The sequence below is a fragment of the Mastigoproctus giganteus genome, chromosome 12, assembly GCF_048544385.1.
Source record: "Mastigoproctus giganteus isolate SK-2022 chromosome 12, ASM4854438v1, whole genome shotgun sequence".
NCBI lineage: Eukaryota > Metazoa > Arthropoda > Arachnida > Uropygi > Thelyphonidae > Mastigoproctus > Mastigoproctus giganteus.
In genome coordinates this window covers 96,430,996-96,443,743 of record NC_143586.1, presented here as the reverse complement: position 1 = coordinate 96,443,743, position 12,748 = coordinate 96,430,996, and the positions used below count along the sequence as shown (strand labels likewise).

General features: G+C 35.8%; 1 protein-coding gene across 1 annotated transcript in view; it reads right to left on the bottom strand.

Annotated features, from left to right (window-relative positions):
- Window positions 1-373: 373 nt before the first annotated feature.
- LOC150077287 (uncharacterized) overlaps window positions 374-12,748 on the bottom strand; it is a 155,226-nt gene continuing 142,851 nt past the window's right edge. The window contains exon 2 of the mRNA XM_090386435.1: window positions 374-1,342. Within this exon, the coding sequence (XP_090242561.1) occupies window positions 868-1,342 (475 nt within the window). The 3' untranslated portion in view covers window positions 374-867. The remainder of the gene's footprint in view (window positions 1,343-12,748) is intronic.

The following is a 12,748-nucleotide window of genomic DNA, read 5'->3' as shown; positions in this document are numbered from 1 at the left end:
GATAGATAGAACTTACTTTCTTTTCATATATCTTTGAAGCTTCCTTGTTTGACTTATCATACAGAAAATATTATTTTTCCTCTTATAAAAATAAACAGGCTGCATAATCGTTAATCCTTTGGATAACATGTTATTATGCTGGCCTTTTCCTGGATCATATAATCTGATACAATTACAAACTGATGACAACTTTATATCGATTTAAAGGCTACATTGTAATAAATTAGGTTATTTAACTGGAGTATCTAAATAATTTACGTTCTCCTAATTAAAATCTAATTATTATTTAAATATTTTACAATAACTTTCAGCATAAACAAAATGTTTCTATAATAACTAAAAGAAAATTCAGAAATGAATTGATTTTCCCGTTTCCTTTCGTTGCTAAATAATTGAATTAAGTATTAATTCCTTAGGATTTGTATGACTTGGATAAGTATTTGTTCGTTTCGAACGTAAAACTAAATATTCTCATTTTCTGAGACAGAATCGAATTATAATAACACACTTGCAACATTTTAGATAATTCGTTTGCTACAGGGCTTGACTTTACTGTCTGGCTTTTGCGTCTCACAGTGCTGCAATATGTGCGTATTTCAATGCTGAATCCAGCATACTACATCACATTGTATTTTTTAAAAAATAAATTATTAAAAGCATACGGAATAAAAGTTGACCGTTTTGTAGTCTGCATTACTTTACTGAGAACTGGTATTCTAAAGATGTATGAAATGAATTATTAATTTTAGAATAACTGTCACTTGAACCGAAGTTAAAGGAAACAGAAAGAGAATTAACAGTGGCCGAATTGTTTTCCAGCTGTTAGGTAGCATGTTTCGCCTGTTATATACACCTCCAGTTCGCTGTTCACCATCGTTTCATGGGAGACCATTCTCCAAACCCTTCATCGAAAATGTCTTCATCAAAACCTCGAGAATCAACTTCAGGAAATTTTCTCTTTTCTTTCAGGGAATGCTGAATGACAGGATAAAGACTGCGGTCTGCTCCGTTCGATCCCATTGACAAGGATTCGAATCCATTTGAATTAGACAGGACTCGTAAGAGATGATTGAGGACCTTTGGTTCAGAACGTGCATGATGCGCAAACTTGTTTCTTTTGAAGTTGTCTTTCCAGTTCTCCTCGAAACGGATGCTTCCTGGATAAAAATGAGGAGGATTTTCAGCAGACAAAGGTATTTTGTCGAATAAAGCATACACATGTGGCAGAAATGGCTGTGCTTTTGCCCCTGTATCAATCAGTGTTTCAGGAGTTTCCTCAAGAGAAGGGGCGGCCATACATAGCGATGCTGTTAGAAAGGTCCATAGGACAAACCTTGACATCCTGTAATAGAAAAAAAAAAAACAGTAAAATATTCCATCAGTAAATTGACTGTTTCTGAATTTGTGTATAACAATAAAATTTTGCAGTTTTTAAATTTATAAGTATACGTAGAAATCCAAATAAATTATGAAGAGATGAAATTATTAAAAAATGGTTTATAATATGAAAGAGACGGAAAAATATTTTTATCGATTAATAAATCTCCAGATCTGAATGCGATCTAGCACCCTTTGGACACTCTCGCAAGTACTACAGTGGTTATAATCACTTTCTTCCCGCACCGGTTATAAAATGCTGAAATTCGAATTCTGTCAATGACGGGAGGAATTTTTATGGGATTTGTGCACAACGTGGATGAGTTTGCTGGTCTCCTACGAGGACTACATGGTTTTGCCTGCGGGGAAATCGGGTGTTTGGTTCAGCAAAAAATGGTTTAGTTTTTAAGAAAAAACTTAAAGTTTAAGGATGTCACATCGGTATCAAAAAAAAAAAAAAAAAATGCAGAACCACGTGATTACACTAGAATATAGCAAATACCGAAAAAGGCAACTTGATGATTACGACTCATCCAACGTCCCGGGTAATGAAGTGTGTGGATGTACCATTGTACATCAATTTTATTCAGCGGCTTGTATACAAGGTGACATGTGCTAAACGCATATCTAAAAGATGGTTGAGAAAGTCCAAATACTCTGCTACCAAGACATCTGGTAATATGCGCAAACCGATAATTGCAAACCATATTATTCTGACCGAGAAGTTGAAGAGAGAAGTGGTTGATGGGACCGTATATTGGACACGCATGGTATACAGGTTGCACCTCATCCACGTACAGTATTACGTTGGGTATGGAATGCATGTCTTGCAACGAGCCTCATTCGTCCGGAGGGTCTTTATTAACGATCATAAATCCTCTGCCAACAAACATGCAATTGTATCACATCAAGCCTTTTATTGCGTGTAGTGACATAATAACGCAAACTCACAAATGTGTTAACATAATTAAAAATAGTGCTTTTATAGAACAAAAAAGAATTACGGATTAAAAATAGAGCTATTGCCTTAATTCATATAGGTGTTTCCTTTTTTTTTTTTTTTTTCTAAACTGTATGATGAATTAGAAAAAACACCAAATAATTAGTGCAATTTCTTTTTCTAATTTGCATAATCCTATACGAATGCTAACCTTATTTATTTAGGATAACGCTTACCGCATATAGGACTATGATGCAGATCTAGGCCAAGATTCTGTGATAATACAATTACTATTCATAACGACCTTGGCCTAGATCTACATCATAGTCCTATATGCGGTAAGTGTCTCATTCTAAATAAATAAATATTTTTATTGCAGAGATAATAAATACGCTTGCAATATACCATTCACAGTCAGAAAACCAACAGGCATTCTCTAAATCGACGTATATTTTATTATATATTTCAGAAAAGAAAATTTAAATATTTATTCATTTAATTTTCGTAATTTAGAACATAAAATATATTTTTAATATATTTTATTTTATGAACTAAGTTGTGTCACGAGTTTGTTTTAAGTAATTTAAAATAGCGTAAATAACATAAAATAACGTCTCCTTGCAAAACCTCTGGCTGTTGAACATGAAGGGTGGTATTATTGCAATGCAATAAAGTATTAATTTATTAATACTTAAATATTATTAATTAATTTATTGTATTCCACTATAACTATCACGTTTTGTACCCATTTCTCTAATACCAGAAGACAGGTCACGAAACCCTGTTGAAATACTGTTCAAGGTTTAGGCCCTAAATAGATGTTAGATGAATTGATGAGAATCCTGGCAGAGAAGAAAAATACGCATGGGTTGCATTTAAATTATCGAGCAGCACATACGCCTATGGTAGATATAATGTAGTCTGTAATCAAGTCACAAAACAGATTAGGCAAGCTAAGGTAGATTACCGGAAATCTTTGGCAAAGGATGCAAAGAAAAACGGCAAATTCTTCTTTACTTATGTAAACTCTAGAAGGAAGGGGGATGAATCAGATTGTTCCACTTAACATCAATGGTTCGTCTGATTTTGCTCAGGTAGCTGACAAACTGAATCAGTATTTTGCATCTACATTCACACATGAGGAATTCTGTTGGGAAGTGGGAGCCAGAAGCTTATCAAACTCTAACAGGGAGCTTAATGATTTTGTAATAACAGAGGAAGGTGGAAGAGAAATTGTTGAAGTTAAACATAAGAAACAAACCTGGATTGGATGGAATCTATCCAGTTATATTAAAGGAGGCAGCAAAGTAAGTAAGCAAACCCTTAGCCATAATTATGAGAGCATCCTTGGATTCGGAGGAGGTCCCCACGGACTGAAGAAGTGCAAATGTACCCCCAGTTCACAAAGGGGATAAAAGGGTAGCACGAGTAATTACTGACCTCTTAGTTTAACTTCTGTTCCGGGGAAAGTAATGAAGTCACTGGTTAAACAAGCAATGCAGGATTATCTTGACAAGACTGCAGTTATAGTTCAGACACAGTATGGGTTAGTTAAGGGGAAATCTTGGGGAAATCTGATTGGATACTACGATGTAGTCACAAAGGAACTGGATGCAAAACAAAATAAATTTTGATGTCATATGCTTGGATTTCAGGAAAACTTTTGATACTGTTGCACATAAAAGACTGCTGTACAAATTGGAGCAGTGTGGCATTAAGGGAAAGTTTCTCCTATGGATAAAGGGATGGTTGGGTGGGAAAAGACAAAGAGTGGTAATCAATGGACTAATGTTATTAGTGGAGTTCAGTGTTGAACCCACTGTTGTTTTCTGTATTTATCAATGATATTGATGGAGGCATGTCATGCTTAATGTCGAAGTTTGCAGGTGATACAAAAGTTGGCAGGGTTGTTAATAACGGTAATGAAGGTACACTGCTGCAACTCAATCTGGAAAAGTTAAGCAGATTGGCTGAGAGGTGGCAACTAAAGTTTAACATTGACAAATGCGAAGTACTTCATATGAGTAGCACCAACTCCAGAATAACGTAAAAATTGTGCGGTAGTACACTCAGAGTAGTGGAGAATGAAAAAGACCTGTGGGTAATTGTGTAGTAAGGTATAAGTTTTCAGAGCAGTGCAGACAGCCTGCCAGAGCAGCTCATCGGGGCTTTGTTAATGATACATGGATTTCTGGCATGGATAAGGAGGTGATTGTCCCTTTGTATAAGGAAATGTTCAGGCTACACCTTGAGTACTGCATACAGGTCTGGAAGCCTCATTTTAGGAAGGATGTAGAGCTGTTGGAACGCGTACAGTGAAGGGCAACAAGATTGGTGAGAGAACAAAGGGGGGGGGGGGCTCTTACCAAGAAAGGCTTAAGTTTTTCAAATTGCAACGTGTGGATACTGGGCACCGAGGTGATCTGAATGAGATGTATAATGCTTTGAATGTTTTGTGGGTGATGGGATTCTTCCTCTTGCTCAGATTACGCACTTGAGGGGGCATAAATTCAAATTGAGGAAAGACAGTTTCAGAATAGATGTGCGAAAATTTGCCTTTAGCTAGCGAGTAGTTGATGGCTGGAACAAATTTCCATCTGTCATTGTGGCAGTTGATAACTTAGATAAATTCAAAGAGGAACTGGACAAACGTTTTGAGCGAATGGAAGCTGGCTTTCTGGCATAATAGTCCACTACTAATGCTAACCCACTAATATTTGATATGCAATTGTGCATCACTCTGTATATATAATATTTTTTTTTATACTTTTTGTGCATCACAAGATGGTGGTGGACATTAATTTGGTTTTGCTAGGGTCGTCATATGTTTGGAGCCTGTCAGCAGCCGTAGAGTAGCTTATGCATGTAGTATATACTTCTTTGCTTGAGTGAAGTTGCGACGAAGTTAACATTTACTATTGACTATTCCCGACCGTTGTTTTGGATGATTTAAATAATCAAAGCTTTCAATGATGGAGGTAAAATTTTCATTAATTTTGCCTAAGATACGTTTATTAACAATTATTATTATAGCAGAATTAGATAGTATGAATCAGAGCTGTAATACTCAATATGTTCTACGTTGATAATAATATTAGTAAATTAATAAGAGGAGTTTACCTCAATATAGTACGTGGAACACTTCCGTATGATACCCTCCAGAAATTAAAACGGAAAAAACGAAAAAATCGACAACTTACCGGTACATTAAAGTAAATATAAATAATTAAAGTAAAATATAAATAATTAAATAATCAATTTAACACAATTCAAAATCAATTCAAAACAATTAAAATTCAAATTAACGCAATTAAAAGAATCTAACGAAAAAATTCAAAACGATTTTCCTTCCTGAAGCTGACAATGCTTTTCGACCGACTGTCGTGATCACAGGAATGAAAATTACCGAATCAGGCTAAACCTGCAACTTAAATAGTGATTATGTGTCTTCGCGCATGCGCGTAAAGGTCCACGCATCGGAGATCAAATATGGCCGCCGAACATTAACAGAATTCTCGTGTAATTTAATTTCAACGGTTTCTGCAATTAATAGTCGCGTATAATTACGTTGAACGTTAAGTATTTTGGCCTCGTTAAATAAAAAAGTATGTTTTTCGTTAATGGCATGAAAGGCTAATTCTGACGCTGCTGAACGAGAAGCACGAACTGAGGCTTCGTGTTGATTTACACGGATATTAAGAGAAAACCGCGTCGAACCCTGATAAGACGAGTCGCAATCACCGCAAGAAATGTTGTATACTAGATCATTAATTTGTGTTGCGAACGCCGAAAGAACCGAGCGATTGTTCAGTATAGTGTGTAACTTCCGTATAGGCCTAGCTATAATTTTAAATTCGGTATCTTTAAAGAATCTGTTAAGCTGTTTGTGCCACTGTTCAACATATGGGACAGAAATAAAGTATTTTTTGATATTACTATTGTTGATTGGTGCAGTATTTTGTATCCTATCCTTAGCTTGTACCCTAATTCGATTTATTGTGTTAATGGGATAACCCCTGTTCAAGAATCTGCTAGTTAATATTTGTATTTCTGAGTCTAAAGCAGAATCCGTCGTTGAATATTTATAGGCATTTAGAAATTGATTAAAGATAATCGATCTTTTGTAGGTGAACGGGTGGTAGCTATTATAATGTAGAAGCATACCGGTGTTTGTGGGTTTTCGATAGATGCTAAATTGTATTTTGTTCGAGTCCCGGGTAAGCGTGAAATTTAGAAAGTTTAATGACTTAGTATCCGTATCTTCCCTTTCCAATGTAAATTTGAGTCTAGAATGAATAATATTAAACGAATGAAAAATGTCTTGGATAGTACTACTATCGGTAATAACTAGAACATCGTCTAAATACCTCCCATAGTATGTGATACGGGGACGAAAAGGTGTCAAATGTATCTGCTCAATCGTTGAGAGATAGACCTCTGACATTAAGCCACTCAGGCTCAAACCCATTGGTAATCCAAAAATTTGTTTGTACACCTTGTCTCGAAAGGTGATGTAGTTAGCCTCAACTAATAGTTTAATTAAGTGAAAAATCTCCTTTATAGGCAGCTTCGTATAATTAATCGGTGTCGAGTTTTTATTTAACATATCCCAAATAATATCTAATGTGTATTCAACGTTTACATTCGTATATAATGAGGTAACATCTAATGAGAATAAATTGTCATTGTCGCCGAGTCTACAGTCTTTAAGATTATTAAATAATGTATCGTAATTCTTAATCCCAAATTGTATAACCTGTCTAAAAGGTTTTATAATGTTATATACATGTGTGGCTAAGGCTGAAAATGCCGAGTTCCTGTAGGAAACAATAGGTCGAATCGGAAATCCAGGCTTGTGTAATTTTACCTGACCAAAAAGTGCAGGAATATTGTATGTTCTGGACTTCAATTCCTTCAACTGAACCATAGTAATGTAGTCGTTTTTACGATATGTGGTTAACGTTTTATTGTATTGATTTACCAAATTGGTAAACAGTGTCGGGTCCACTTCACAATAAGTGGAGGTATCAGATACAACTGAATCTAACTTATTAATATAATCATGTTTATCTAGTATTACCACTGTATCTCCTTTATCTGCCCTCTGTATAATAATGTTCTTATTTTCTCGAAGTTCTCGTAAAGCTGAACTGTCATGTGTATTCAATTTAGGAAGTCGCGTTTCTTTTATGTTATTCACTACTTGGTTAACTTGTTGAATAAATACATCTTTTTGTGGAACACTACGAAGTCCAAATTCAATATCAATTACGCATTGTTTTTTTGGCAGCTTTCGAGGTGGTAAATTATAATTTAATCCTTTGGATAAAAGTGAAATCTGGTCCTGCGATAGTGTACACGAGGAAAGATTTGTAACCTGTTGATATGTCGGTTCGTTGGATACTGGGTGAGGGGGTGTTCGTGAACTAGCCGACATATTCTGTGGTAGTGCGTTATGTGTCTGTGGGGGGGGGGATGTCACCCAACTCGTGTGAACTTGGTCGCAAGCTCGCGACAATGTGTTAGAATTCGCATGAACGTGTCTTGAACTATTCGATAATGTTTGCAACTTATTAACGTGTCTGTTTTTTATTTCTGAGGCTTGTGCTTCCCGTCGCAAATCTATGGAGGTCTTCAAAACAGACCAATCGTTCGGATGTAGATAATTTTTTAATTTATCGCGAAGCTTCCTAACCTGGGGAAGGTATTTTTGTTTATCCGAATATCGAGATTTTAAGGCAAGCTTAACAATATTACGTGATGTCGCCAGTGATAGTTGTTTTATGCCTGAAATTTTTTGATTTAAATTCACCCTGGCAAACTTCGGAACGATGTTGTTTTGAAGGCAATATTTTAGGAAAGAAATATGGTAACTTTGGGCCGAGTAAATTAGTGTAGATTTAATGTAATTTTGTACCAAGCCATTCAAAAAATCTCCCATAATTGTGTGTATCGATAGTATACTACTGGAGAGACAGGAAGTGAATGAAATAGTCAATAAGAGTTTAATTGTTTTGAATTGATTTTGAATTGTGTTAAATTGATTATTTAATTATTTATATTTTACTTTAATTATTTATATTTACTTTAATGTACCGGTAAGTTGTCGATTTTTTCGTTTTTTCCGTTTTAATTTCTGGAGGGTATCATACGGAAGTGTTCCACGTACTATATTGAGGTAAACTCCTCTTATTAATTTACTAATATTATAGCAGAATATACAGCAGAATCTACTAATCTGGTATTCACGGACTGGAGAGGTATAGGGAAAATGTATTTCTTTAAATAGGTAATACAAAACAAATAAAATACAAGTTACAAAAGTAATATAAGTTTAACTAATCCGACGTTACGTCAGACAAGGATTAAAGTATTGCCTTGCACATAGACATTTTTTTTAAATACTAAACGTATAACCATAGTATTTATTCCGAACATTTACCATCACACATTCTGAAATATTTTTCAATAAAGTCAAATTTTCAAAAATATTTTATCACCAAATTAAAGCCGAGTAATTATATTTAATCAATAAAAGAAAACGGACAATTAAAAATAAGAGTTAGCATTACTGTTATGTGAAATGTTTTAGTTTAGTTTGCTTATTAGCAACGTCTTTCGCTAGAATGCATTACTTTATAGAACCTCCTGTAGACAGTATTTTCGGGGTTGACTTTACTTGATGGAGTATGAGCCTGCCTCGAAATACATATTTTTAAATTAACTGTTCATATATTTTAAATGATTAATAATATTTATTCGTATCTTTGTTTTTGTAATACGCAACTGCCTATTTCTGAGGTAGGGATTTTAAGACCTTTATAGTGTATGCAGGGCCAGCCATAGGAACCCGCGCCTGTTTTTATTTATTTATTTAAATGGACTGTTATTTGGAGTTTTTGAAGTTTGCAAACCATTTAAGAAATAGCTTTAGTCGCCAAATTCTTCTACTTATGCTATTCGTACAACTGACGAGTAGAATAAGTTTGTTACACCACATTCTACTGTGGTGTAGCAAATATCTGGGAATTTGACAAAATAATAAAAATTTGCATCGAGAAAAGCAAGAAAGATTAATTGTCCATATGTCCATAAATTCGTATGTTCTCTGGTCGGTTTTCCTGTTTTGCTGGACGAAAAACTCTAGTTTCCCGGGGCGCGGGGGGGGGGGGAACCTTGCTGTCCTCTCCTGAGACCGACTAAATCAGCTACGGAGTAGAAAAAAAAAAAAAAGAAAAGAAAAAAAAAAGCTCATAAAAGTTCGTGTTATTGACGGAATTCGAACTTTGGACATTTTCACCCAGTGGGGAGCATGGTGATTATAATCACCGTGCTAACCGTGAGGACAGTGAAGTTCGGAGGAAGTGGTGTTATGGTATGAAGCAGTTTGTGATGGTATGGCCTTAGGACCTTTGGTGGTTGTGCCGGAACCATGACTGCCGACTCCTGTTTTAACATTCTGGATAATTGTATGTTTCCTACAATGCCAGCACAATCGTTCCTAGTCCTCCAGTGTCCAACCAGCGTGTTGACAACACAGCATTCTTGGGTCGTCTCCTGTGGAACTACATACGTTCTAAGTGTGCGGCGCATCGGTTTTTGGGATCGTTCTTGCATTTCTCATAATGTAACGCGATGATCGAAAAATGACCACAGAATATATAACCAGTTTAAAAACAACGTACTGATGACTGACGACCTTAGTATCATTCGCATAAAATGCTTATTCACACTAAGTCGAACATTGGAAAAACTACACAGTTAATATTAGTATAGGCTTTTCTGCATCAGAAAAAACTACAATTTGTATCCCATTTATTTTTTCCCCATCTAGATGGCACTGATCGAGGTGCTCCGTTAAATCTAACCTGACTGTAAATCTGAAATCGCCGAGGGAGAAAGTTTATTAAACGGAAATTTTCTAAGATCCAGTAAGTTGGTTTTCTTCCATAATTTTATTATTGGCAACATGATTCAGGGAGGGCAGAGCTTATACAGCACCGGCTATTAAAAAAAAAAAAAAAACCGGCTTGCTTCATTCGCTCAAATCTTCCTTAAATTTAATCGAGCTGTCCACGTTTACAACATTAGGTGGAATTTTCCAGCAACTGATTATTCTTTGGCTGAATGCAAATTTCTGCACAGCTGTTCTGCAACCATCTCCTTTTCCAATTTAAATTTATGCTGTGTGTGTGTGTGTGTGTGTGATCTGAAAAAGAGTAATCATTCTATCATATAAACCAAATCTTGGTTTATATGATGGAATGATTACACCTTTGTCCTTGTTGAAACAGTTCCTCTATATTATTGACAGAACTCGATGAGGTGCTATAGCAGCTTGTTTGCACTGCTCAGAAATCATGCCGACTGTACCATTACCCTAGAGCTTTTTTATGCTCCACTACTTTGAGTTTGGTACCGCTCAGTAGGTATGTTACGCTGGGATTACTGCACCCAAATGCACTCACTGCCTTGCATTTATCACTGTTAAACCTCAGTTGCCATTTTCCAGCTGATATGCTTAGTTTATGTAGATTCTCTTCACGTAGCATATATCCTGATTATCGTCTTTAACAACTGTGCTCCCCATTGTATCATCTGTAAACTTGTTATACCTATATTGATATCATTAATAATTATTAAAAAGAGTAAGGGACCTTCTGTGGAACCGCTAATGTGATGAGAGAGAGAGAGTTTGGTTTTAGTTTTTATGGTGTGTGAAATTAACTTCCAAGTGCAGTCGCCATTTATAACCACTCTGTCTCCTACCACTTAATCAAACCTTTATCTATATAGTATTAACTTTCCCCTAATGATCCAGTTTATATTATCACATTGCTCCAAGTTATATAACAATTGTACATGTGTTACTTAAAGTCTCTACCGAAATCTAAATATATGATGTCAAAATTATTCTTTGCACTCAGCTTCTTTGTGACAACGTCATAGTAACTAATCAGATTGGGGAGGTATGAACTACTTTTAAGTCTCATGCAGTGATTGCCTTTTGAATCCACTTCTATCAAGATGAGCTTGCACTACTTTTACTATTGATTCCATTACCCCCCCCCCCCCCCCCCAACCTCACAGAGGTTAAACTTGCAGATCTGTAGTTACCCATTTATTCTTTGACCAACCCTGTGAACAGGCGATACATTTGCACAGAAGTGCCTGCTGATTTACAGTCAGGAGGCACTTCTCCTTATGTTTAAAGGTTTAACTACTTTTCTAGATTATTTTAATATAATTGGATGGGTTCCATCACCCCCAGCTGCTTTGTTCACTTTTAGTTGCTGCAATTTCTTTTTCACTCTCTTTCTGTTATTATAATTTCTGTTTTAATGGCATAACTTGTATTTCTGTTTTAGTGCTTCCAAAGGCAGGATTCTGCATTTGGCTGCATTACAATGTAACTGCTATTTCTCGGACCACCCACGAAGCTTGTTCTGAAGAAGTTCCGCTTCATTTGTATTATCAGCCATCCTGCTGACCTTTGCATAATCTGCAAATTTCAACGTTGTACCCTTTGTTCCTTCCTCTATATCATTCAAGGAGATCAGAAACAAGAGTGGTCCTGCCACCGACCTTTGAGGAACCTCGCTTATAACTCTAGTCCACTCTTAAAAATGACTAACAACTCTTCCTCCTGTATTATATCCATTTAGGATCGTATACGTCAAGATAACCTTGTAATGCTTCTTTGACTCTAATTTTTCTGGATTTGCAATTTTTGGTTTGAGAACAGAATGCCAAAGTTGTAGAGTTTTAGACGTATCAGCGACTTGGACCATATTGTCTAAGTCGCTGATACGTCTGTGCTGTATGTCTATGAATTGCGTGTGTTCTTTGATCGATTTGCTTGTTGACTGGACGAAATACGTGAGTTTCCGAAAGGAAACAACCATGTAACTCCCACCCGAGACCAACTAACTCAGCCACATTGTGAAAAAAAACCATAAATTCCTTTCGTCATTGACAGGATTCGAACCCGGGCCTTTACCGCCTGGTGTTCGGAGGACGGTACTTATATGGGCTGTGCTACCAACGAATGTATTGATAAAGTGGGTTAAAAACGTCATTTAAGCAATTTTGACTACTACGTATAATAAAATGAATGTTCTGGAACGAGCAAATATTATCGGTCATTTACAGTTCAGTAAATCGATATTTTCTCTAAAATTTCATCTGCTTATAATACAAGCACATAATAAATATTGTATAAACGACTGTGTAAGAGGAGGCGTTTAATTTTTATTTTTAGTACCAAAACTTTTTCTGGAGAACAGTGAAACAGTTTTATGCCGGGTAACGAATTTTTCAGAGAATTCCTCTGAAGGTTCTGCTATTTGTATTTGAAACGGATCGGTTGGAAGGATATTCGGTACCTACTACTATAAAAAAATTTTTATCAGTATTGCCATGCTGGTGGAA